Source organism: Falco biarmicus, chromosome 5, assembly GCF_023638135.1.
Source record: "Falco biarmicus isolate bFalBia1 chromosome 5, bFalBia1.pri, whole genome shotgun sequence".
NCBI lineage: Eukaryota > Metazoa > Chordata > Aves > Falconiformes > Falconidae > Falco > Falco biarmicus.
Genome location: NC_079292.1, coordinates 72,413,498 through 72,437,657, shown reverse-complemented (window position 1 = coordinate 72,437,657; position 24,160 = coordinate 72,413,498). Strand labels below are relative to the sequence as shown.

Genomic DNA, 24,160 nt, shown 5'->3' with positions numbered 1-24,160 from the left:
TTGCCCGTACCATTGGCTTATCTTGTCTCAACTAAATAATCGATACTCAAAATCTGAGCAATTCACTTGTTTTTGACTGGGATGAAAGATCCTCTCTCCATATATGGAACAAGTCAATTTTTATTTAATATTAAAAAGCAGTATTTTAGCTTTCTGTCAGGAGACAAAAGAAATATGGCATCTATTGCTTTTTCCCAATGTATTTTGAAATGGTCAATTTAAAAAAGTTTTTATAAAAAGGTGAAAAAAACCATGCAGTTTTATCACAATAGTGCAATGAAAATTTGACCACATACTAGGCAGGCTCGAGTCAGAAACACAGCTATGATGCAGACAAATCGAAAATTGCAAAAATTTTGCGGAAAAGCAACTTAAAAATATTATTTGCTATTTTGACACTAGTAATCAGAGTTTTATGGTCAAGTCTGCAAAAGTTAAAAATGACATGGAGGAAATCTAGCATATCTGCAGTAACGGTGCTCTGAAGACTTAAAATGGTTGTGCAAGGAACGTAAGTCCACTTAAGTTTTTAATTTTAAAATATCATTCAGCCAGTAGATGTATGCTCAGTAAAGCTTTGTTTGAAAAATCTCTTACTACGTTCTTTACATTTCATGCACTGTCCCGGGAAAAAAAAAATAAATAAGGGTGGCTAGGGGGTGGAAATCAATTTGAATTTCTCTGTGAGGGAAATGTGCATCAAACTTGTCTCAAATCAGAAATGGAGTTCTGCTGACCTCTTCTGGAAAAGAAAAAAATGTCACCCTTTAAATTGGTATGCATCATCTTACTTTTATTCACTCACCATGTTTCAGAGTTTTAGGATTTCAAAATCACATGTAACTAGTATTAATATGTGATCAGTAAACTGAAGTATCTAAAAGCTAAAACCAGTGAAGAACAGTTTAGTATTCAAATATATTAGAGAATTAATTCTAGCCATTTCAAAGAGCTGAAGGTGGGAGAGGGGGCCACAAAGGACAGAGTAATCTATAAGCTGGATTTTTTAATCAGTGTAATGTCTACTATTCTTTGGGTTAAATGGAAAAGTTTGACTTTTTCCATCTGAAAATTCAGAGAATCGAAGTACCAAGAATTTGACTCCAATTACAAAAAAAACCCAAACTGGGCAGAAAAAAATTATAATGAAGTAAAAGGTAAACTCTGGATGGCAAAAAACATTTCTTCAAAAAGGCTTTATTGACAACTTCATTCTACAGCTTTCCATATCTATAATTAAAAAGGATGGGTTTAAAAAATATACATGTACATTAAAAAAAGGAGCGCCTTTCCGTAGCAGATGAAAGCTATGTATAGTGACTGCTCAGAAATTCTTCGCATTAGTGATTTTTCACTACAATATCCATCCTGTAAAATGCTGCATTGTGCTGACACTATTCTTATGCTGCATTAAAAAAAAAACCCTACATCATTTATGCGAGTTTTCAGACAGCAAGGCTGTGTTCATGTTTTTCACCTTTTAAATTAATGCCCCTGATAATTACGCATTTTTTCTTCACCTGAAGGTGGACCACACAAACTGTATTATTAGGCTATTTAGCCAGTCACCATTCAAACTCAACGTCCTAATGCTTATAAGTTACGCAAAATGTGTTTGCATCTGAGGTGACCATGAGCTAACAGTGTACATCCACAAGACTGCTTCTATTCTACCTTTTCTTTTTAAAGCAGATTTTAGGCTGAGTGTCTTCAATATAGCTGATGTCCAGCACAAGCCCACACAACATCAGCAGCACACTAAAATAGGGTAGCAGTATAAGGCTGGAATCTTAGAACAGTTATCCCATTGGTACAACATTTCCCACAGCTGAGGTCTTAGCAATTTCAGATCTAATCAACCCCCTACCATCTCAAGTGACACATGCATGGATGAGCTAAAAGGATTTTCACCACTTCCTCCAAGTTAGTTCGAAGCAGTTTTAGAGCACATTCCTCACTAATTCCATCTCCTTATAAATTATTCCAATAGCCAGAGGTGAACTTCCACAACCGAGCAGTCTGTCTGGATAACCTTTCAGATTAAAAGCAAGCTGTGAATTGGAAGAGAATCTGCTTTTCTCACAGTACTGTGAAATCCACATTGGCCAGGAAAACTAGAATGAGATTTAAATACAGTAACAGCTAAATCACCTGCAAATCTTCACTGCTCAACTGAGCTGGTGCTCAAGGCACACAAATTTCAGGAGTAATCATCTGAGAAAAATTTCTAATACATGCCACAGATTGTTTATAAACAATCATCAGTCTTGGAGAAAAGGACAAAGTAAGTTTCATGCATATAAAATTATCTTTTATTTATGGAAAGAGACTTGACAGTTCAATAGGTTGAATCATGTGTTAAGGTTAAGCCACAACTAAAGACACAGCAGTCAGCATTCCTTCCTCGGACTGCAGTCCATCTTGCCCTAGTCTGCCAATTTACAAAGTGTGTTTCTCTGTGTCCACCCCATTTTGTCCCATCTCACAATTCTTTTCTTCAGATAAATCTCTACCTGTTCTGTGCCCGTATCGACCAATTCAGTCCAGGAAACCTGAGGTTACATAGCTTTTTGAACTTTCAACCCCTATACCTCAATTCAGTATTTTTTTCCTCCGTTTTTAACTTTCCTAAATTAATACAGATGTCTATCCTATCCAAACACAAATGAAATTAACAAAATAGGATATGGAAACAGGACTAAAGGACAGTTCCCCACCTGGTCCTTGCCCCCTAGCAATTCACTGATATTTTGGTGGCAAGTTTATTAAAACAAAAAGAATAAAAGGGGAACAACAATAGATTTATTCAGGATTCTATCTTTTAATCTGAAAAAAGGAATACACGTAGATTTCAGATCAACATCTTTAAATACTCAATTATACAATTACCCTCGAAAATATTCCTGTGATAAATTAGCACTGTCACTCATGACTATGGAAATGCCATCTGAATTGCATTCTTATTTAGAAGACATAACCAAATGCTTCTGCAACATTATTTACTGTTAGCTATTTCCCCAAGTGTATCAGACAGGAAACATTGCAAACTACTCAATTTGTGAGCTAGAAAAACTACTAACACTACCTTTAAAAAGTTAATGTACTAATAGAAATACCAACAATGTAAAATACGCCGTTAGTTATTTCTGGTTAAACACCTACAGCAGTTAAGAGGAAAAATAAATCTTTCTGGAGTATTAGATTTTTCAGATGCATAGGTAAACAAACAAAATGCGTCATATACATATATATATATATATATACTTACAGTACTATGAAATACAACACTGTGGCCTTTTCCTAAACTTTCTATATGTGCCGAGAGGTTAAAGCAGATTGCTCGATGTCTTATAGCATCCAGTGTTTGCGCATCAAAGAAGTCATGAGGTCTTGCTAGAAAAAAAAAGGAAAAGAGATCCTTAGGTGTTCAAACATTGAAATACTCAAACACATTCAGACATATAAAGAAGTCTGAAGTGTCATTAGTAAATCATTTATCATTATGGCAGTAGCATCACCTTGTCAAAGAGTTGTAAACATTAATTTAACTGAGAGGAAAAAATGGCTCCAAGAGGGGCACAATTCATTTAAGTTTGGTCAAAACATACTCCTTGTAGATCAAACAGCTATTCTGACAAACTCAATTACACTCACTTTTTTTTAAAGTTTCAGGTGAATTCTATTATTTCTTAATTTTGAAAATTAAGAATTCATTAATTTTGCTGAGTACCTCTGGGAACGTTCATTGCTATTATCTCTTATTAAAAAAAGGGAAGGAACGAAGTCCCAGTACAAATAAACTAAACCCAAAACTCATTAATTCACGTGAATTCTAATTTAATGTGAAAACAGCACAGTTAGATTGTGATGTTTATGGAAACCTAAATGGCCAAGTCACTCTTACAGCAATCAGTAATTCCAGTATTACTGCTGTGACTTTGTAAAAAATATTATTAAAGTACTTCAAAACATGATCAGGCATACAATCAACATCTTAAAAGCAGAATTATACCTATACCTTATTTCTTAATTTTATTAAAAACAATCTCCTCTGATCTAATTTATAATCAGTAAAAACTCCAGCTATTTTCAGTGAATACTGAGATGCTGCAAAGAGATCAACAATGGCACTGAAAACAAAACTGCTGGGTACTGCAGTGGAACACAAAGCAAAGGATTAAGTAAGAATTACTATGAACATACAGAGAATACTAGCTCATCAAGAATTTTTTCATCTCCAAGGAGTAATAACAATGAACAGTCACATCGCATGAAAAACTCCACACTCACTGCTAGACATGTTTCTTTCTACATACAAGCTGTCATTCCATGTTCTTTGATTATTAGTGAAGAGATTATTTTCTTCTGCCAAGAAGCAGCAACTGCATCACATACTACACCTCAATTTATGACTAAAGTGCAATTAACATTCATCTGGTATTTTTACAAGTAGTCGAAAACCAGCAGGCACTAATAAAGCCCTTTATCCTTTTAGAAAAGGACTTTTACAGTTAAAGTGTTTTTTTAAAAAATTAAATTCAGTAAAAAAATACTGAATTCTGATTTAGAGCATAAAGGTCTATCAATTCTACACTCAGAGTCCTTTAAAAAATAATTGCTACTAGGCACATATCTGTATACTACTAGAAATACTTCACACAATTTTGAAAAATATACCATATAGTACAGCAGTAAAATTATACGAGCAAATAAGCATGAATAGAAGTACTTGTATTTTTTAAGTCTTATATGACAGCAGTAGTTCTCTATATAACACACTGAAATTAAAACTAAGAACAGGAGTTGATATTACATTGTCAACTATCATTCTATACTGTAAAAACTGATTCAAAAGTTCTGTTGTCTTCATTTAAAACAACTTTTATATTCCTTTTCATCAAGGTTATCTATCCATTATTTCAAAACAAACTCCACTTAAAGCTAGTCTTTGCTACACTCCTGGGACTAACTGTAAACTGTAGTTAAGCATTCATCTGTGCATTATGTTCTGTCCTTACTCTATCTCTCAGATACTGCCAAATAGGCAATCATCTCATTGAAATCTTTTCTTGCTCTAAGTGGTAACATAGAACCACAGCTCATGCTGCAGGTGGTCAGTGATGCAAGCATATAAATATTTTATAAATAAATATGAGGGAGGAAGGAAGGGAGGGTGGAAAGGAAAAGATAACCCCAAATGTTTGCTTCTGGTATCATACAGCAAATTTCTCCACGATTTACCACTGGATAACACTAAACAGATGCAAAAGAAAGGGCATAATTTGTCAAAGGCATACAAATAGTTTTATATATCTCCTATTGAGTGTTAATGCTGTACCTTCTGTGTATCTTAAATTTACTTCCTCAGAAGTATTTTCAGAGTAAGGTATCTCCCTTCCTGCATAATACAAGTTCCAAGTACACATCACTTAAGTCAAATAAATTAAAACCTTCATACCAGTAGCCTACTAAATTAATTTCCAAGTGTTACATAACTAACATAGTCTTATCGTCAATTCCATGAACAGAAAGTTTCCTTATCTTGCTTACAGTTCTCCAGTGAACTCTATTACAATGCTTGTTAATAACTACAGTGTCATCCTAGCTATTCAAAAAGCAAGTGACAATATTGTAAATATAATCTTAGGTTCTGCAAAATTCTTTGAGGTAGCTTCAGAATAGCAATACTATGACCTATTTGAGAGATAGATACTTGAAATATGTTTGGCTCTGTACCTCTAAATGACAGACTACATAGAGCAGTGCATGTGTATAATGCTATCCAGAAGAAAAAGAAAGCTGTGACTGTAATCTTGAATTACTCTGCAACGTCAAAGTTTGTATAACAAATCAGTCTCTATATCACCAATAATGTAACCAGCTATATAGGGGGTGTCTATAGTAAAACACGCTTTCATCATAGAAGTACTAATTTCCAAATTTTAAAGAACACATGCTGTCTACAGACAGGAAAAAAGAAATGGAAAACTGTTCAAGAATGGCAAGACATTACCAAAGAATGGGAAAAAAAAAAAAAGTACCAAGTAACAGTAAGAATTCTCTACAGTTAAGGTAGAAGATCATGCCCTTGTCATATATAAAGCCACAATAAAGTCTCCTTTTTTTATTTATGCATTAATGTCTGTTAGAAAGGTAGCGTTCAGATATAAAACACAGAGGAAGCAAATTTATTGGTTTGCTGTATTTAAACTATTAAGAATTTATAAGAGGATGCTTCAATAGCAGCATGTATTAGCCATCAATTGCCAATAAATATTCAGTAAGCCACTTACAACTTGCAAAAAATAGCCAAGGACTAACCAAACCATGAGGAGGTACAAAGAACACTACAACAACATTTTCTCACAAGAAAAAATTGTTTTGTGATGCAAAACTGTAAATCACAAATAATCATTTGATGAAAAACTAAACACATTGTACACTATCACATAGCATCTTGCTTTACACCCATTTGTCGTAACTTCTTGTGACCCAGCTTGCAAAGAACCTGGTACTTAACTTCAACACCTCTCCTTTTGGACACTTTTAAAATATCTAAATGTAAGTCTATGTTCCTAGCTTTATACACTCTAGACTGAAAATACTTAATGCTATTATTTTGTTATTGTGGCTTCTTAGATAACGGTTCTTGCCCTTCCCCAACATACAAACTTGCACACTTTAACATTCTTTAACTAAGTAAAACTAAGCTAAAAACCAGAACGATAAGCAAAACTGTATCAGCCCTTTGTCAAGGTCACCTGATCAACAATAATCCACACAAAGTTTTAAAGAAAAGCTACCAATACTTAGCATTATCAGAAAATGCCATCAACTTTGGATCCATTTCTGGGTCGCGTACCCTCTGGAGAAATACATTACAGTAGTCAGTTCCCAACTCAGAGATTATTTCTGCCTTAAGGCAAAACTCTACAGCCAGCACTGCATTTGTCTCAAGAGGCAAGAAGATAAGAAATTGCTCAAGCAGATGTCATTTTTCTTCCTGTGCAAGACTTGATCAAGACAGCAGACCATTCAAGTACCACAGTCTGATCTTTAAGATTCGCATAATATTTACTTCTTACTTTTTTTCTTTGCTATACACTCATTCAACAATTCTGCAGTAAACATCTTAGCAGGTAATTTGAAGTTTTAACTACAAAGCACTGATATAAAACTTTTAAGTCAATAAAGTTCATCAATAACTAATAAAACGCCAATCTAAAAAACTACTTCTGCATATAGTGGGGCAGGGGAGAAGCGGAACTGAATTAAAACACATTAAATCAGCCACCTAACAAAATCAATCTGGAGGTGCGAGCCAAGATGCAACTCGGTAACCTCTGAAAGTGAAAACTTTGAAGTGACCAGTCTTAGACATCTATATTTTGTTTGAGTAATGCAGACAATAAATTGCGATAATCCTTCAGGAACCTGCAACTCTTTCAGTAATCCTCTCTTTCCTAGCATCTAAGATGAAGTAAAGGATACTGCAAAGTGACCACATAACCCTTCATTGATCAGCTTTCCCTTCTCATTTACATAGATTCCTAGATGAAAGGGAAAGCTCTTTGGAAGTCAAATTCTCTTTCCACCTTCTTTGAACGTCAAATCAGTGTCAAAATCAGAGGAGTTCCTGTAATTTACACTTTTAGATATTTAATGATACAAATTGCTCACATATATAAAAAAAATGAAAGAAAAAAGTCACCGTAACTGAAGTTAACAGTGGCTCTTCCAGCACTGAACTGCACAGCTGTCACTGTGTGCAAGACAGACACAGAAAATAAACTTCTCAGAATCTAGGTGATACTGGTACTGTCCAGGACAGGGTTCTTTGCCTTCAAGGCAGAAACATGGCACATGGGTGGAGTAATTCCCTTAGACCACTACTATGTGTATCCATTGTTGTAGTACTGTTTGAAAAACCTGTAACTACTTCTTCACAGGAACACAGAGATAGATACAGCTAAGTGTTTACCACAGAAGAGTTCTGGAAAAATAAGAATTACTGACCCAACAAAGCAACACAAGTTCTCCAGCACATCATCACTAAACTTGTACCACCACCCAGGAGACAGGACTGAAATAACTGTCTGCTTATGAACACAGCTCCGTTTCTGTGGACAGTATGAGATGTAACAGGCCCAGTGGTTCATAAAAATGGTATCCTGCCCTTCTCTCCAGTACTGCAAGGTTGACTTTACACCACAGGTAAAAATTCATGGAAGTTTTTTCTTCAGCTGTTGACATACCAGCAGGAAAAAAATCTAAATGGGTTTTTACATGTCTCTACTCTAAAACGCAACTGTCCCAGTAACAGTTTAAAATTAGTAAATAATCAGTTCAGTACTGGAAAGTTGCATCCCAAGCAGTTAAAAAACAAAGTTAAATACTTCAATAATTTCCTAGTCTTTTCCAACCATTTCTGTGCGTGACAATCTCTAAATAAATTTGACATGGTTATCACCGATACTAGGACAACTCTGGAATCGCACAACTGGATCAAAACTGACTAGAAAAGGTACTGCATAAGTGATTATTACTTGCTAGAGGAAACAATCCTCACTTTAAATGATACATCACACTTCTCAGCACATTGGTTCATACAAAATTAATGAACGTCAACTAACTGTGCAGAAAAAGATTTTAAAACCCCAGCAAGTCACATCTGCCCAGAACTAGATCTTGGTTATGCTCATAAAACTATCATTAAGCTAATGAAATGTTGTGCTTGAAAGAGAGCTTATATAATATGCATTTATCTCTAATTTCTATGAATCCGCAGTCTCTGTTTGCAGTACTGAACTTCAGATCTCATCACTAAACAGAAAGTTTTCCAATAGTAATATAGTTAAAGAAAAAGCAACTCTAAAAATGAAATTCATCTTTAAATCATAAACTCAAACTGTTGCTCACAGAAACCTGATCTCTTCTACCAAACACATAGATGCTTTACCTGAAAAAGGAACACAAACAGAATCTGGAATTGTTTTCCTCCCATCTCAAGAGATGCCAACAATATAATGCTAAAGAGATCACCAACCCTACCAGACTCACACCTGCAGAGAAACAACCACATTGAAGAGGAACTTCCCATCCAAGACAAAGCTTGCAAGAACTTCTAAGTGGAAATACTTACGTAATGATCGTCGTCTCTTGTTCTTCAACTTTCTTCTTTTATTCATTCCAGCTTTAGATGGAGATTCCTCTTTGGCCTTTGGCTGGCTGGCAACTTTTGAAGAGTTCTGCTGGCTGAAGTGTGTGGGCACATGACGGGCAAGTCCTCCCTGAGATGCAAAGCTGGCATTGCACCCACCAACTACACACTGAGAAAAAGAAACCAGAACAACTATTTTATCAGCGTGCTATAAGGCACTCATTCACAGGATCTTTTCATTTGACTTTTCTGGCTCAACCTCAAACACACTAAAAGGAAGGCAACTTCTTAATGACCATGCAATTCTTAAAACCAAACATAATCTGAAATAAATTTCTACCTGAACTTTGTAACTCTCAATAATTATTCCATGGAATAAAGATTTTTTTCTATGCTATATTATATTCCAGAATATTGTATAGCATAAAACCAAATACACTGAAAGTCTTCATACAGAAAATAAATGCTTCTGAAGAACTTTCCCCTTCATAGACTAATATTCCCACCTTTCAAAATACTGCACAGTTATTCTGTATTTCTCAACAGCTCTCCAATCTTCTGCATTTGATAACTAATTCTCCAATGTCCTCCTTTCTTTTAACAAGTCAGAAGTAAAATAAAACATTCTTACTCGTTAAATTTGAAACAGCTTAATGCTTTTTATAAATGCTATAAAAAGTCAATAAACAGTTATCTTATAGTTCTATATAAACCTTTAACTTCAGTAACTTGAAAGTTGTATTAATAATTTATGCATTTATTTTGGGATGTTACTATTATTTCAGAGCTATTTAAGAAAGTTCTTATTTAAAGAAAATGCCCTCTTTTCTCAAACAGAAAAATAAGAAAAGATCCAACAATACTTAAACAGAAATCACAAGATACGTGCAACTAAGCTAGTACTGGCTATGGTAATCATTGGTATTTTTGTAAGTATTTGGTTTCTATTTAAAATTATTTCATTTTCAAAATCAGTATTGAAATTATACTGTTGGAGAGGGAGGCACAAACCTTTTCTCCTGTGCTCTGAGCTTACAAGGGTAATAGAAAGGTCATTTTAAGATATGCATTCCATCATTGGCTGCAATGAATTGTGCATCCACATGACCAATTCTCCTTCTGATCCAGAGAGCAGTGGTTGATCAGCCAGTAGCAAAAAACCCATACCACTCTAAACTATTGGCAAGTTCTTCTTCCACATCTGTTCTGCTCCTTCCTCTCTTTCTCAGCTCTTTCACCTGTACCCCTCTTATCCAGCACTTCAAAGCAAACTGATGAGGCAGCTCCAACAAGAGTTCAGGACTAAGTAATATTGCAACTATATACATAGTGCTAAATTTTCTCTGAAGGACAAATTTGCAAGCTCTTACAGTAATCTGCCCCAAGTCTGCACATTTGATTGAAAGACAATAAAACATCACTCAGCATGGTTTGTAGACTGAAAAGTCTGTTTCTGCTTCAGACCTAGCAAATGGTTTTCCATGAGCACCATAAAACAATGCAGCATCCATGAAGAGAAAAACCTGTATTAACCCCAAACACTTAATACTTGCTATAGGACTGAAAATATGTATATATATATTTCAAGATAGTAAAAGACAAAAAATAGCAGGGTATTTTTCACATTTTTATTTGGGGTTCCCCCCCTCCCCCCTTTATTAAGGGGGAAAAAAACACAGAAGTAGTTAGGGGAAGTTTTCTAAGTACTGAGCTAACTACAAACATGTAATTCCCTGACAAAAGAACTTCAGGATCTTCACACTGTATTTGTTCCTCCCTCTCTCTCTCACTAGTAACTATCTTCATAATTGTGAAGATTTTTACCAAAAACCTACCTACGCCTTTTTAGCTTGCCCTGTAATTTCCCGTGCTCAAACAGCAGCAATATTGTATACTTATATTTTAGTGACTTACAATGTAAGAAATGCCAGCACATTATGAAATTCAAAACTCAAGAACATGATCTCATTTAAACTACAGCAACCTCAATGCAGTATTTATTACTTAAAATCAATACTGACAATTACAATTTACACTTACAGATTCATAGAATGGTTTGGGTTGGAAGGGGCCTTTAAAAATCATCCAGTTCCAACCCCACTACTGTGGGTAGGGACATCTACTGGATTAGTAGCCCCATCAAACCTGACCTTGAATGTGACCCATTTACTTGTATTAAAGATGATCAAATTCAAAATCAAATACAGGTAAAATATATGTGTGCATTAATTCAAATAGTTTTTTATCCTCCTTGAAATAGCTGTCTTGCCCATAAAAACAGTTTCATGAAACTAAACCAAGCAACTAAATCTAAACTTAGATTTAACTTTCATTAAGGTATTCCTAACTTCAGCTTCTGGATCCTTCTGATCCTACAAATACTGACATACACAATTAAAAAAAAAAATCCACAAAAAAAATAGCCTCCATACCCTGAAGTTCAGTCAGAAAGAGAAATTAAAATTTCAGCCTTGTCAATGCCTGGTAGAAGTCAAAAAAACAAACTGAAGTTTTGGTACAGTGCATCCATTAGCATATTCCAAGTTTAATAAAGTGTAATATCAAAAGGCAATACCTTCTGAAAATAACACAAACTTTGTATCAAGCGCATTTCTGAAACTTTTTAAAACACAGGTTCGTAAGACTTAATTGTATTTCTTGTCAGATGGGAAACCGTTATGACAAACTACAGTTTGACTCACAATGTCGTAACTTGACTTTAGTCATGTAAAACAAGCACAGATATTCTATACAGATTATCTACAGAAGCTACCACTTACTTGTCTTGCTCTACACATTTTACTTTCAAAAGCCCCAAACCGGCATCCTTAAGTCTTCACAATATATAAAATGTGCAACTAGAAATTATCTTTTCCAGAAAGCCTACTTACAGCCTGCAGCCACAGAATGAAATATTTGCAGAAATCATTACATTTAGGTATCACATATTTTGAGACTACCTGATCATGTCATCAAATAATCAACAGCTGATATATCAAAGATGACACAGAATTCCTTTGCAGTAGACAGGAAATAGTAGAAGAGGAGAAAAATCTTACCTGGTTTTTTTTCCTTTTTATTTTTTTTTCTCTAAAATAATATATCCAGCAATCCGTTACTAATGGGTAAAGTCTCTTCTCTCCAAAGATAAAGGAGCAGTTCAGGCTGTCACTTCAGGATCTCTGGACGGTAAGTCACACCAAATCAGCTTCCCACCAAATAATTATACAGATCTAGAGGGCTTCTAATAAATCAAACTCAACTATTATGCAGAACTTTAAACCAATCTCTTTACTTTTCCCCCAAAACCTAAATCTCAACATTTTGCATTCAATTTTAAATATGATAGATTGGGTCCGGATTGGTGGATATGTTACTTCAAGAGAAAATAAGTCAACACATAAGAAGTTTAATTTCTCCAGTGTACCCATACCCACCATTATTAATGGGCAGTAATGACCAGTGACTTTAACAAACAGGATATAAAAATATCTAGCAATACAGGGGTTTTTTTCTAGATTCAAAATTCAGAATGTCCTTTTTAGAATATTCAATGTGTAATTTTTCCAGTAAATCTCACAGTAATATTGTAGACATCTGGATAAACTCTCATACTATCTCAACAGCTAAGTGTTCAGGTAGAATGCATTTACATTTTCTAACTGCATCTGCATTGCTCTTAATGAATTGAAAATATTCTGCCAGAAGAGTAACATACACAAATTTCAAATGAGGACTGAACTGCTTGGCTGTGTTTTTTACATTTCAGCAAGTGTTACTCTACTGAGAGTCGTACCAAATGCAGTCACCATTTAATGAATTCTGGGAGTTACAGGTGGCAGAATGAGCACCAAATTTCATTTTTGTTATTACTTTCTTCTCCCCATTCTAACAAAGGACAAAAGCCTGCAATAAACCTGTGTATTGTCATTGAATGCCTTTATCCCACATGAGCAAACCTTGCATGACTGATGTGAAGCACACCCACTGGAATCAGTATGTGAAAGCAGTTGGTTGCACACCTACACGCAGTCTTAGATTTACAGAAGATTACTATATGCAATTATTTTGCATAAAATCTCACACTGTTTTGTGCTTGCTCTACTATTTTTCCTTTCATTGTGCCTAACATTTTGCATTTGGTCACCCAGACTACATTTTAAGAGTTCATTTGATGTGTCTTCAAGAACACGTACAGCATGTACACTGTACAGCAACAAGGTATGGTGAGTAGTACTTTGTTGGGGTTTTGGGTTTGGGTTTTTTTGTTTGTTTTTTTTGAGTACCAGCAACCATGCTGGAAAATGCAGGTTGTCACAGCATATTAATTGTTCAAATACTTACTATTTGTAACAGGCAAGTTTAGGACAAGCAAGAATTTCTTCATTCACTTTTTCTCAGCTTGCCAAAGACAGCTACCAGCATCAGTTTTCTAACTCAGCAGATTATACCTCTAGATCTACCTGTCTACATGTTCTGAAAGTCTGAAAGTTAAATTGCTGAACCCTTGACACGACCATCACTACATGTTGATCATACACCACAACATTCCACCATTTTCTAAAAAGCTGCAAAAATTATGTAATAACAGAACTAAAAAAGAAAAATGTTTAGGTTTTTCTCTCTCAACTCTGAATGTAAAATCAGACACAAACACACTAACATCTCCAGAGAAACAATTACATGCTCTGAGAATACGTATATTAAATGAATGTCTACAATGACAGGAAAAAAAAAAAAAAAACAACCAAAAACTAAAAAAAAAAACAACCCAAAACCCAAAAAACACCACGATGGCTGGAATCAGACTGCAATACGCAAAGAGAAAACTTCCAGCAGCACATGAGCCATTAACTTCAGGTATTAAGAGGAACAACATAACTTCAAAAATACCCAAGAGCGGGCCAAAGGCGGCCAGTAAGTTCTCAACCAGATACATGTTCTGTAAGACCAGTCTGTTTGTTCCTCCTGACAAGAAAAACAGATCTAGGAAACTCCGCTTACCAAAAGTAGGACTGGAAAAGCATGCTGATTGGCAGAAACAGTATTTGACTAGAGACTGAGAACTAGCTGTAATGGTTACTATATCTCATTTAACACACTTTTTCTTTGGTGAAGGGCTTGGTGGGTGCCCTAGGAAAAGACACTTTATCAGTAACAGAAGTTAGTGATTATGGCCTCAAAAAAAAAAAAAAAAAAACCACAGGCAAAAAAATCCATCCATGCGTTCCACATGAAATCCAAGGCTATCAGTATTAAAAACTTAGAAGAAAAAGGAGGGAATGAACAGAAAAGCAATATGACAACTAAAGGGGAACTGAGGTCCTAAAATCTGCCCTGAGATCTAGGGTATCTTCCCCCACCACCATCACCCTAATTCACTAGATAACTCAGATATAAAATGTCTCCTTCTTAGGGGCTGGACATGCACTACCAGGATATTGCCCCATATAAAAATGGAGCTAGCATAACAGAGGTCTCAAAAATGGATATTGATAAAGATTAATTTACTTTTTCTGTGACACAGGTATTGCAATATTAATGCTGAGGGTGACACACTAAACTACACAAAAAACCCAGGAGAAAATTATAAAAATATGAAACATTTTGACTTTGTAATTTAGACGTGTGTTCACTTCTGTGACATATAAACTATGTGACTCTGTAGTTCATTCGAATGTATGGAAAGCGCAGGTAAATCCACAAAGACCTTTTAATATGAAAGCACAGCAGCTCATTTACAGCTGGATACAGCTTTTAATCAAAGGACACCACCATGTGTACCACAATAATAGATAATTAAACCCAAAATGGGCAACTACATAAAACGAGTACATTTGCAAGCAAAAGGGTGACAGGCCAGGGACATATCCTTAATGGAGTAGTTCTAATGCCAATGACAGCTTTATGCCTAAGACAGTCCCCAACTACCTTTCAATTTAAGAAAATACTGTTTTCTCTTATTTTGACTAGAGAAATAAGAATATGGCAGTCTGCCATATATTTTTTACGCTATCCTCTGGTCATTATATGATTACTTTGCTTTTACCGTTACAAAAGTAAATTTTCCATGCTTTTAATTGTCACTTTCCTAGTTAACATTCTTTGCTTTTCTTAAAAGCATCCTGAACCGCAGTTCTTCAGACAGAAACACGTATCTATACTATTTCCATTATGGCTTTTTACAGCTTCCCTCAAAAATCCTGACACTCGTTTATTTTTTTTTTTCAATATAACACTGAATGACTAAGTATTTTCAGCAAGTTCTCTGTAAGTATATTCACATGACGCAACACAAATTTCATTTGTAATTTAGGTTTTGGGAGATATTGTCTGCTCATCATCAAGAACAAGAGGTCCTTAATCCAACTCTGACTTGAAAAAATTTGGGTTTTCCTAAATGTGAGCAGTCCAGATTTATAAGAACAGCTAAATGCACCAAATGGAAACATTTGCTCTGTTTTTGAATGACTGACATAAAACAATTAGTAATGGCTGTTCTTTGCCCAATCAAGACTAATTTCCAACACTAAGTGTTCTTCTATCAGACAGCAGGTTTCAAAAGCTTGTAAAAAAAAAAGTGAGGAAGGGGGGCTAGTTAATTAATAGGTTGCTACCACAGACAGTTATGTATGAGCCCTGAAGCCTATATTCAGCATAAATGACAGGGGAACAAAAGATGTTACAAAATTCTACTGAGACCACAATTATCCTCCATTCAAAGCCCCCAGGAACAGACTGAGAAATACAGAGATAAAAACAAACAGAAGGACTAAAGACAACAGTAGGAAAAAATGCGGAAGTGACACACGTTGGGCCATGATGATTAGTGCAATCCTAGCCTGTGCTTTGTTCTTTCCTTTAGTATGACCAGAAAGTACAGAAAATCAGCTGGTGAAATAACACATTAAACACAAGATTATTACTAGAACTAATTGTTGTAAATTTTAGGGCTCTAGCTCTAACTAGCCAAGCCAAAAACCTGGGATACCAACTTTTACTGACTTTGCTAAGTAACTCTGACAGATTCAAAAGTACTACTGATATTTCTGACCTATGCCCACTTCTTTTTAAACGCAATGTCTCTAAAATTTAGTTTCTTCGATTTAGATCAAGTATACAAATTACCCTACTGAAAGACTTTCCCTCAACACTAAAGCTTGCCATTATACTTTAAGGTATGTAAAATACTAAATCCCAAAATGACTAAGGTACAAGTTTCCTCTGATGAGTGGGGGGGGTTTTATTTTATTCAGGGATTAGCACCTAAGATTTGATCAGTTGCTGGAACAATCATATCTGCAAACTTTCAGGGATCTATGATCCTTATGCAATGCTTCCAAAAGCATGCTAATTTTATTCCTTTGAACAAAGGGTATGATAACCTCAAGAGCAAGTTACCTGTTCCTATTAGTCTGAAAATTTCTGACTGAGAGCGAAACTACACAGTTCAGTATGGAAAAAAAGTCTAGCCTTTATTAAAAAACTTTTTCATATACAACGCACTATTTTTACTCTCTAGGTTTGAGTTTAGTTTTGTTTTCTGTCACAACTACTGTTTATAAGCTATGTAGAAGTAGTAACTTCTGGAAGACATCACTGTAACACAAAATTATTTTTCAGTAATAAAGCTGCCTTAAAATAAATAAATAATAATTAAAAAAAAAGGCAAAAGATACTACCTGAGAAGAAAGAGAGGAGAGGGAAACAGTGACTAAAACTTGGTGGGGTTGGGGGGTGAGGGAGAGGAAGGTATAAAATGCTACCTAAACTTTTTTTTTTTTAAAAAAAAACCAAACCACAACAAACAAACAAAAAAACCAAAACAAAAAACTAATTCATTTTCATATCCTATATGGAAGGAGAACTTCAGTCTGAAGTAGTGTGGGTGGGACTTACCATCAAGTGATGCAGGACTGACAGCTATGAACTGCCCCAACTGTATCCATAAGAGGATGAAGCAACTCATTAATAACGGATTGGTGGATATGGGAATGATAAACACTACTATACCTAGAATTGCAGGTACAGATTAGGGGGAGAAAGAAAGAGAAAGTTAGAAAATACTATGCAGGAAACAGTCAGCTCAATGGTCCTGCATTCCTGACTTCCTTATTATTCTGAGAGGTTAACCAGTCACTGACTGTGTTTCAACTGAATTTTGTTAACAAAACCAGTTCTTCCCTCAAGCACAGGATGTGCACCATCAGGCATGATCCAAAGTTTAATGTGAAAGTGTAAAGCATGAGGCAAAATATCTCACTGTTACAGTGTAAGCAGCTCAACTGGAAAATAAGCAAAAAAATGGAAGTTCAGTAGTATTTAGTTTTACACTCTCCTACCATTTATAGGCTAAAAGAAACAGGGACAGAGAAAGCAATAGTAGGATCTTCACCTGTCTTCATAACAGAACAGGACCTTTGGGCACTACTACTGCAAAGATGAAAGCTCAGCTCGCTGGATACTTTTTAAGAAATCCTGCTGTGATGCCATTTTTAATTAATATATTGAATCAGGAAAAATAAATAGGATCGCTCTTAAAATAAAAAATTATGTATCTTACAATGGACCTTACCTTGAAAGGTTTGTCCCCACTGTGTGTCAGCATGTGCCTCTGCAACCAACTTTGACTTGTTGAAGGTGTATTATATACTTTGCAACCTTTCCACAAGCAAACAAACACCTAATAGAGTAAAAATGTGGTAAGTTTACACACGTCAAAGAAAACACAAAGAAAACCACATTAGCAAAGAAGCCTGTTTTCACAAAACAAATTACTTCAAAGAATTGTGAACAATTTTGCAACTACTTCTCATACCTCACCAAGATAAAAATAATTACAATCACAAGAATTCAAAAAAAGGAGGTCACTGGAAAAAATATCAAAACACAGATGTTCCTGCAGATACACACAATCAAGAGCCACAGCATCCACTGTAAAGAGTTTGCATCTGCAATCAATAGCTGTATCCACCAGACACTGAGACAGGTCATTTTTAAATGAAAAATTCACATTTTCTGGGTAGCAGATACAGAAATAAAATAATTTACTGTCATAAGCAATTAATAACTTCATCCTTTGAGCATGAGAAGCTGAAAACTCTTAATTACAATACAATTGTTTACATACCAGAGTTTTGTATTATGGAATACTGGGTATCTCTAATTAGGGCCTTATACTCAATTCCTGACGAAGAAAGTTACACTTTCTCATGGGATTAAAAAAAAAAATAAATCTATGGGTGTTCTGTGATTCTAGTGCACAGATCAGTCACATGCACAATAGTGCATTAAGAGTAGAACCTACTCTTTTGTCTTTCCTCTCACGTCTATCTATAACTGAGAGAATAAAAAAGCTCAATGAACTTGCCTTTCATTAGAATTTCCTCAACAGGTCTGTGTGAAGTGAGGTATAGGTCTTATTTGTGGCAACAAAATACAGTATCAGGGAGTAGCACTGACCACCATACAGGTTTTCAGAACTTCAAGAAACTAAATGGAAATTAATTCTCTTTGGGAGATTATAAAACTCAATCTTCAAAAGATTGTTTTTTTTCAAAACAAAAGAGCAGCCACAGGAGTGCTATGTACTTGCTGTACAATATGTATAACCCAGCTTACTAATACAAAGCTGAAAACCCTGCATGTCTGTACGAGTGATCCAGACCTACCGACACATGAAGGCCCTATCCCCTAAACCTTTGGTGTCTGCCACTCCTCAGTTTTGAGATCCCCCTGAAGCCACAGAATTGGCATTTCTGAGATTCCTGGCTCTGCAACAGCTCTGTAACTGTTCAAATATTTCCATCAGCAACTGCAGGGCACTCAAAGGAGTGTCATTATGAAGTTACAGGTCATGGAAATGCAATCCCTCCAAAAACCAAGACCCTGGTTTTACAACTTGCCAGAAGTTCAGGCAGGGCTTTTTGTGAACCTTGTAAAAAGGCTGAATCCGGTATTTTTGTGGAAGAAAAAAAAAAAAGTCCGGTAAGTAAAACTATTTTGTCAAAAAGTTTTGTGGGCTCTTCATGGATCTGTCTGGATTAGTTTGAAGCTGTTATCTCAGTATTAGCTTAAATATATACATTTTACCATACAAAGACGCTTATCACATTGCTTTTAAGTTTTCAATAAGCAGTTACTACAACCCCCCCCTTTTCTTCAAATTTATAGCCATTGTATGTAAGTAATATCTGAAAAATCAAATCAAATAAGAATACAACTTCTAACACCACTTAAACACCTCACCAGCAGGTGGCAGACAAATCCTTGAAACAAACCAGCCAGGATCAGTCCCCTTCCATAGCATCAAGTTGGAGAATTTTTCAAAGTAAACCAGCTCCAGTAGGGGGATAAAAAGTGTGAACTGAATGCAACAGTTACTAGACACCAGGTGCTTCCAACAACCTCCTCCTTCAGAAAGACAAACAGTCTGACATTTTCTACATAATAATATCCACAAATCATGTTACGTGGAATGTAAGTGAACAGAATTTTTTAAAAAAGACAAAAAAAAACCCACACACAACCCAACCACCCTGAAAAATCTTCTAGTCCCTTTTTAAGAATTGAAAAGGGGTCATGGATGGGTAACGAAGATCCCCAGAGGTGCAGTTATGGGAAAGCCCACAAGATACCAGTACACCTCATCCACTTCATTGTTTCATCCAGGATTCATGTAATACTTCTATAAACCTACAAACAGAACTACAGAAACTATCTTATAGGTGGCTAAAAAGCCAGCTCACTAGATGGATGATTCTGCTTAGAGCCTGAACTAGAAAGCCAAACATGAAGCCAAAAGTCCAACCATACCAAAAAACCTTAGCTAAATACAACCAGTTACAGCTGCCTCAGTGACACAATTACATAATAAAGTCATGCAAATTAGTGTTTTATTCAAGTCTCTTACTCAAGATAAAAAGTGTAATGTCCTAAGATATTACTTCTGGAGAAGGGACAGGACATAAAGTCATAAGATAATGAGTGTTATATGTTAAATTTTGGTATTAGCTCTCCAAGAGCTGCGATATACAGTGTTGAAACCGGGCAGATTGCTTCTGTTTTATGTGGAGATAGTCTACACAACGTATTGCAGGCATCAAAGGTGATTTTGGAGGTTCAGGAGGGGAAGGTAGTTAAAAGTACAGTGTTGAAATAACTCTACTGGAGGATGGTTGAAACATTAAAATTGTGAGACCAATGGAAACTGCATCGTTCGACCAGGGTTTAGACTTAAATATACATGATTATATATGCACCTCAATTAAAAAAATACTAGACGCAATTATATTGAAGGTATACTTGCCATCAGTACTACAGACAGAGCTGCTCTGGTAAGAGTTCGCACTCTCAAATCAACAAGTCTTACATCTTCCCTATTATACGTTCTATAGATGTTTTACCTCTATTGAGACTCCATTCATAAAAATAATCAAGATACAACTTCACCTGAGTTCACCTGCAGTAACACGTACACTAACAATTTAAGGAAAATTAATTCCAAGTATAAGCACTTCAAGATATACCAACAGCTTCAGGATGTTGACAAGTTAGCATATCTAGCCTCAAATTGTTTATTAAAAAGAACTTACTACATTCTTCAGGAGAGACATTCAATTAAAAACACAGAATACCAAATGAAGTGAACTATGCAAAAGACAACAGCTGAATGCCTAATACTGGCAGGCTGAAGGCCCAAACTTAGTTGCCACTAGCTACAGAACTGATACTTTAAAACATAAAATTTGCTACTGTCATCAGAGTAAAATACTAGCAACTAATAAAGAGGGAGAAAACAAAAATTAACACCAACCCCTCCTCGTTGACCATCCACATGTATGGAGCGAATGTGATCTGCCAAATCCGGGCTGGAGCTGAAGCAAGCATGGCAGTGGTCCCAACAACAGTTATAAGCAATGCTTTTTGCAGAGGAGGCAGGAACTCCTTGTCCATTCATCATAACTGGAGTTGAACGCCCACTGGAAATTGTGCTGTCTACATCCATAATAGTGCTGCTTATGCTAGGGTGGTGGGGAGAGAGAGAGAGAAAGTTTGTAGTTGTTGCATGTTAACAGAACAAATAAGAATCATAGCTCTTTGGGGTTTTGTTTCAGATATATTTAGATAGATTGAAAAGAAAATCTTACACAAACTTACAATTTATTGTGGTTCATCACTTTAACTATAATAAATATATAGCCAGAAAATAGCTACTATTACTCGACCCTATATCTTCTTCTGGACACTGGCACAAAAGGGAGGGATGGAAGATTCTCCCATTCACTGATTTGTCAGAAAATTAACTCTCATGTGATTACCAAAGTCATTGTTAAGCTACATTAAACAGCCATTCATTATTTTTATTTCCCAGGAGGGAAGAAAAGGGGGAAAAAAAAAAAAGAAAAAGGAAAAAAAAAAAGGCAGGTCAAACTGGAGATGTATTTAGCTCAGCATTCACTGCTAACACTAGATCCTTAAAAAAGAATACAGCACTGAGGTTTTACAGAAGGCTTAAAAGGTACACTTGGACACATGGATGGTGCCCACTACATGCTTTTTCTAAGCTAATGCTTTTCGTTCTGTTGTTTTAAAACTTTCCAGAGAAGCCAGACACCACAGTGGGAATACCCGGCCAGCAGGGGTCATTTTCATCAGCCGTTCTGCTCTGCATCTTGGCAGGTACAAACCCAAGTATCAAACTGACCCGGAACAAAATTGCAGAGTGTGCTCTTTCCATACATAAGCCAAAATATGGAGACACATGGATGTTCTACCTGGGAAAACTTTAAATAGCTACTGATAAACTTTTAACTTGTGAACCTGTTCACTGCCTTTTAGGACCTTTATGTTTTTGCCTTCCACAAAGCCACAGCATTACAGAACAACTCATCTTTGGAAGGACCTCAAAAGACCAGGTGGTGAAAATCTCCTGCTCAAACAGGAGCAAGTGAACTCAGATTGCTTGTGGTCTTGACCAGCTGAGTTGTTAAAGGGTGTTTTCAAAGCCTGGAATTTCTGCTACCTTTCTGAACAATCTCCCCAATGTCTGATTAATCTCATTGTGGGGGAGGGAGGAAATTTCCCAACATCTCATCAGAATTTCCAGTGTTGCAATTTCATCTGTCGTCTCTCATCCTCAGCAGCTGGTTGAGATGACTCTGGCTCCCCTTCTGCCAAGCCTCCCTATCAGGTCACTGGAAACAGCAGTAACCCTGCCCCTCTTATCCTAACAGTGAAGAAACCCAATCTCTCAGCCTCTCCATGTATAGTATTCGCTTCAGCCTTCTAACCATCCTAGAAACCCTCCACCGCATCCTCTCCAGTATGTGAGCATCTGGGATGAGTTCCAAACTAGTCACAGTAATCCAGACAGTCTTAAAGGCACCAAGTAGAGATGAACAATGATTTCTGTTGACTGTATAGACAAGCTTTAGCTAATACAGCCCAATATGCAGCAGTAATTTTTACGCAGGTCTCTACATATTCTTCTAAGCAAAGTGCAAGGGAAAAAAAATCATCTGATGACATTAAAGAAAAAATATTAATTTCCCATTCAGTTCTACATATTATTTACTTTTATCATACCCCTCTTATCCCCCACCACTTGCACACAATTTCTATGCTAAAGCATTCTGTTTTTAAAGGTATAGATACTGTTCCGTATTTTTTACTATCACCATATACATATCCCTCATTGTTCTATTGCACATTCTGTGATGGATGAAACAAAAAATACATCATTATTCAAATTTTGATAATATTATTAGCTTGTTTGGGGTTTTGCTCCAAAAGCCTTTACTAACAATTTCTTACATTATCTGTATCTTTTTTCAAATCATTACTGTGCTAGCAGTTTTTTTCCTGTGATAGATCTTGAAAATATCATAGATGATTTGTCTTGGTTAGATATCCTCCTCACCTACCCACCACGTGGATTCTACTGCATTTATCAATAAAAAGTGTCTTGCCTTAGAATAACAGATTCCTGATAGCAATGCTTTCTATAGTTAAGCTTCAGTTTTAACTACCTGGAGTAATTTGGTTTCATAGGCAAACTATGACCTGAGAGATACCAGCAAGGTAACATTTATGAGAATGCTCACTACCATGTCCCAAGCACAGACCCCTTCAAAGTCTTCTTCCAACCCATTATCCTCCTCCTATTACTGAAACTGACCAACTATTCTTATACTTTTGCTTTCCAAGTTAAAAAGAAAGTTTTAGAGACCTTTTCAAGAGTTCTTTTGCTTTAAAAAAATTATATAAAATACATACTTCCTAAATGCTATACAAATACCACATGCCTTTTTTAATTCTCCTGCCCAATTTCAAAAAAGATCTAACAATTCACAAATCATGACTTCTATGCATGAAAGCCATACAGGCTCTTTGCTGCTACACAGCATTTTTCCATGTGCCCACTATTTTGATTTTCTTGCCTTTTCTATACCCTGAATAAACACAGCTTGCCATGATTCCTCCCCACCTCCTCCTTCCCCCTAAGCAGTCTTGATTACTTTCATGACATACAATCTCACAATCTGCAACTAGCAAATACAAAAAAGGTGGGCAACAGAGGGCTAGATAGTTTTGAATCTTCCATATTGCTGCCTTTCCCAAAGAGCTGCTTTTATATTCACCAGAACTTTTTAAAAAAATAATATGCAACTAGCATTGAGCTGTAGCTACCAGTCCCAACCACATTAACAGCCACTAACTACAGCTACTGGTAATAGTAATTTCAGATCCCTCCAAGAAATTGTCAGAAGCTTTTAAATCCAAAATATGTTGCAAGCAACCCAATTTTTGCACCATGCCAGGCCCACAATAGATCCAACTAGGACTAACATCCCTCCTTCTTCAGCTGATGCCTAAGCCAAAAATTATCCCCAAAAGCAAAATCTGTAGAACTGTGTTATGAAAGCAAAGTTTACCAACAGGACAGGAAAAACTGAATAATTATATGTTACCCCCCAACTGAATCTGAGTTATCCAACT

At 35.9% G+C, this 24,160-nt stretch overlaps 1 protein-coding gene across 2 annotated transcripts in view; it reads right to left on the bottom strand.

The window, feature by feature from the left end:
- Nucleotides 1-24,160, bottom strand: part of AEBP2 (AE binding protein 2) — a 51,958-nt gene that overhangs the window by 11,518 nt on the left and 16,280 nt on the right. For both annotated transcript variants that reach the window (XM_056340630.1, XM_056340631.1), the window contains exons 2-5: nt 20,976-21,183; nt 17,736-17,843; nt 9,143-9,329; nt 3,269-3,393 (exon numbers count right to left, since the gene is read on the bottom strand). In XM_056340630.1, the coding sequence (XP_056196605.1) occupies nt 3,269-3,393; nt 9,143-9,329; nt 17,736-17,843; nt 20,976-21,183 (628 nt within the window). The remainder of the gene's footprint in view (nt 1-3,268; nt 3,394-9,142; nt 9,330-17,735; nt 17,844-20,975; nt 21,184-24,160) is intronic.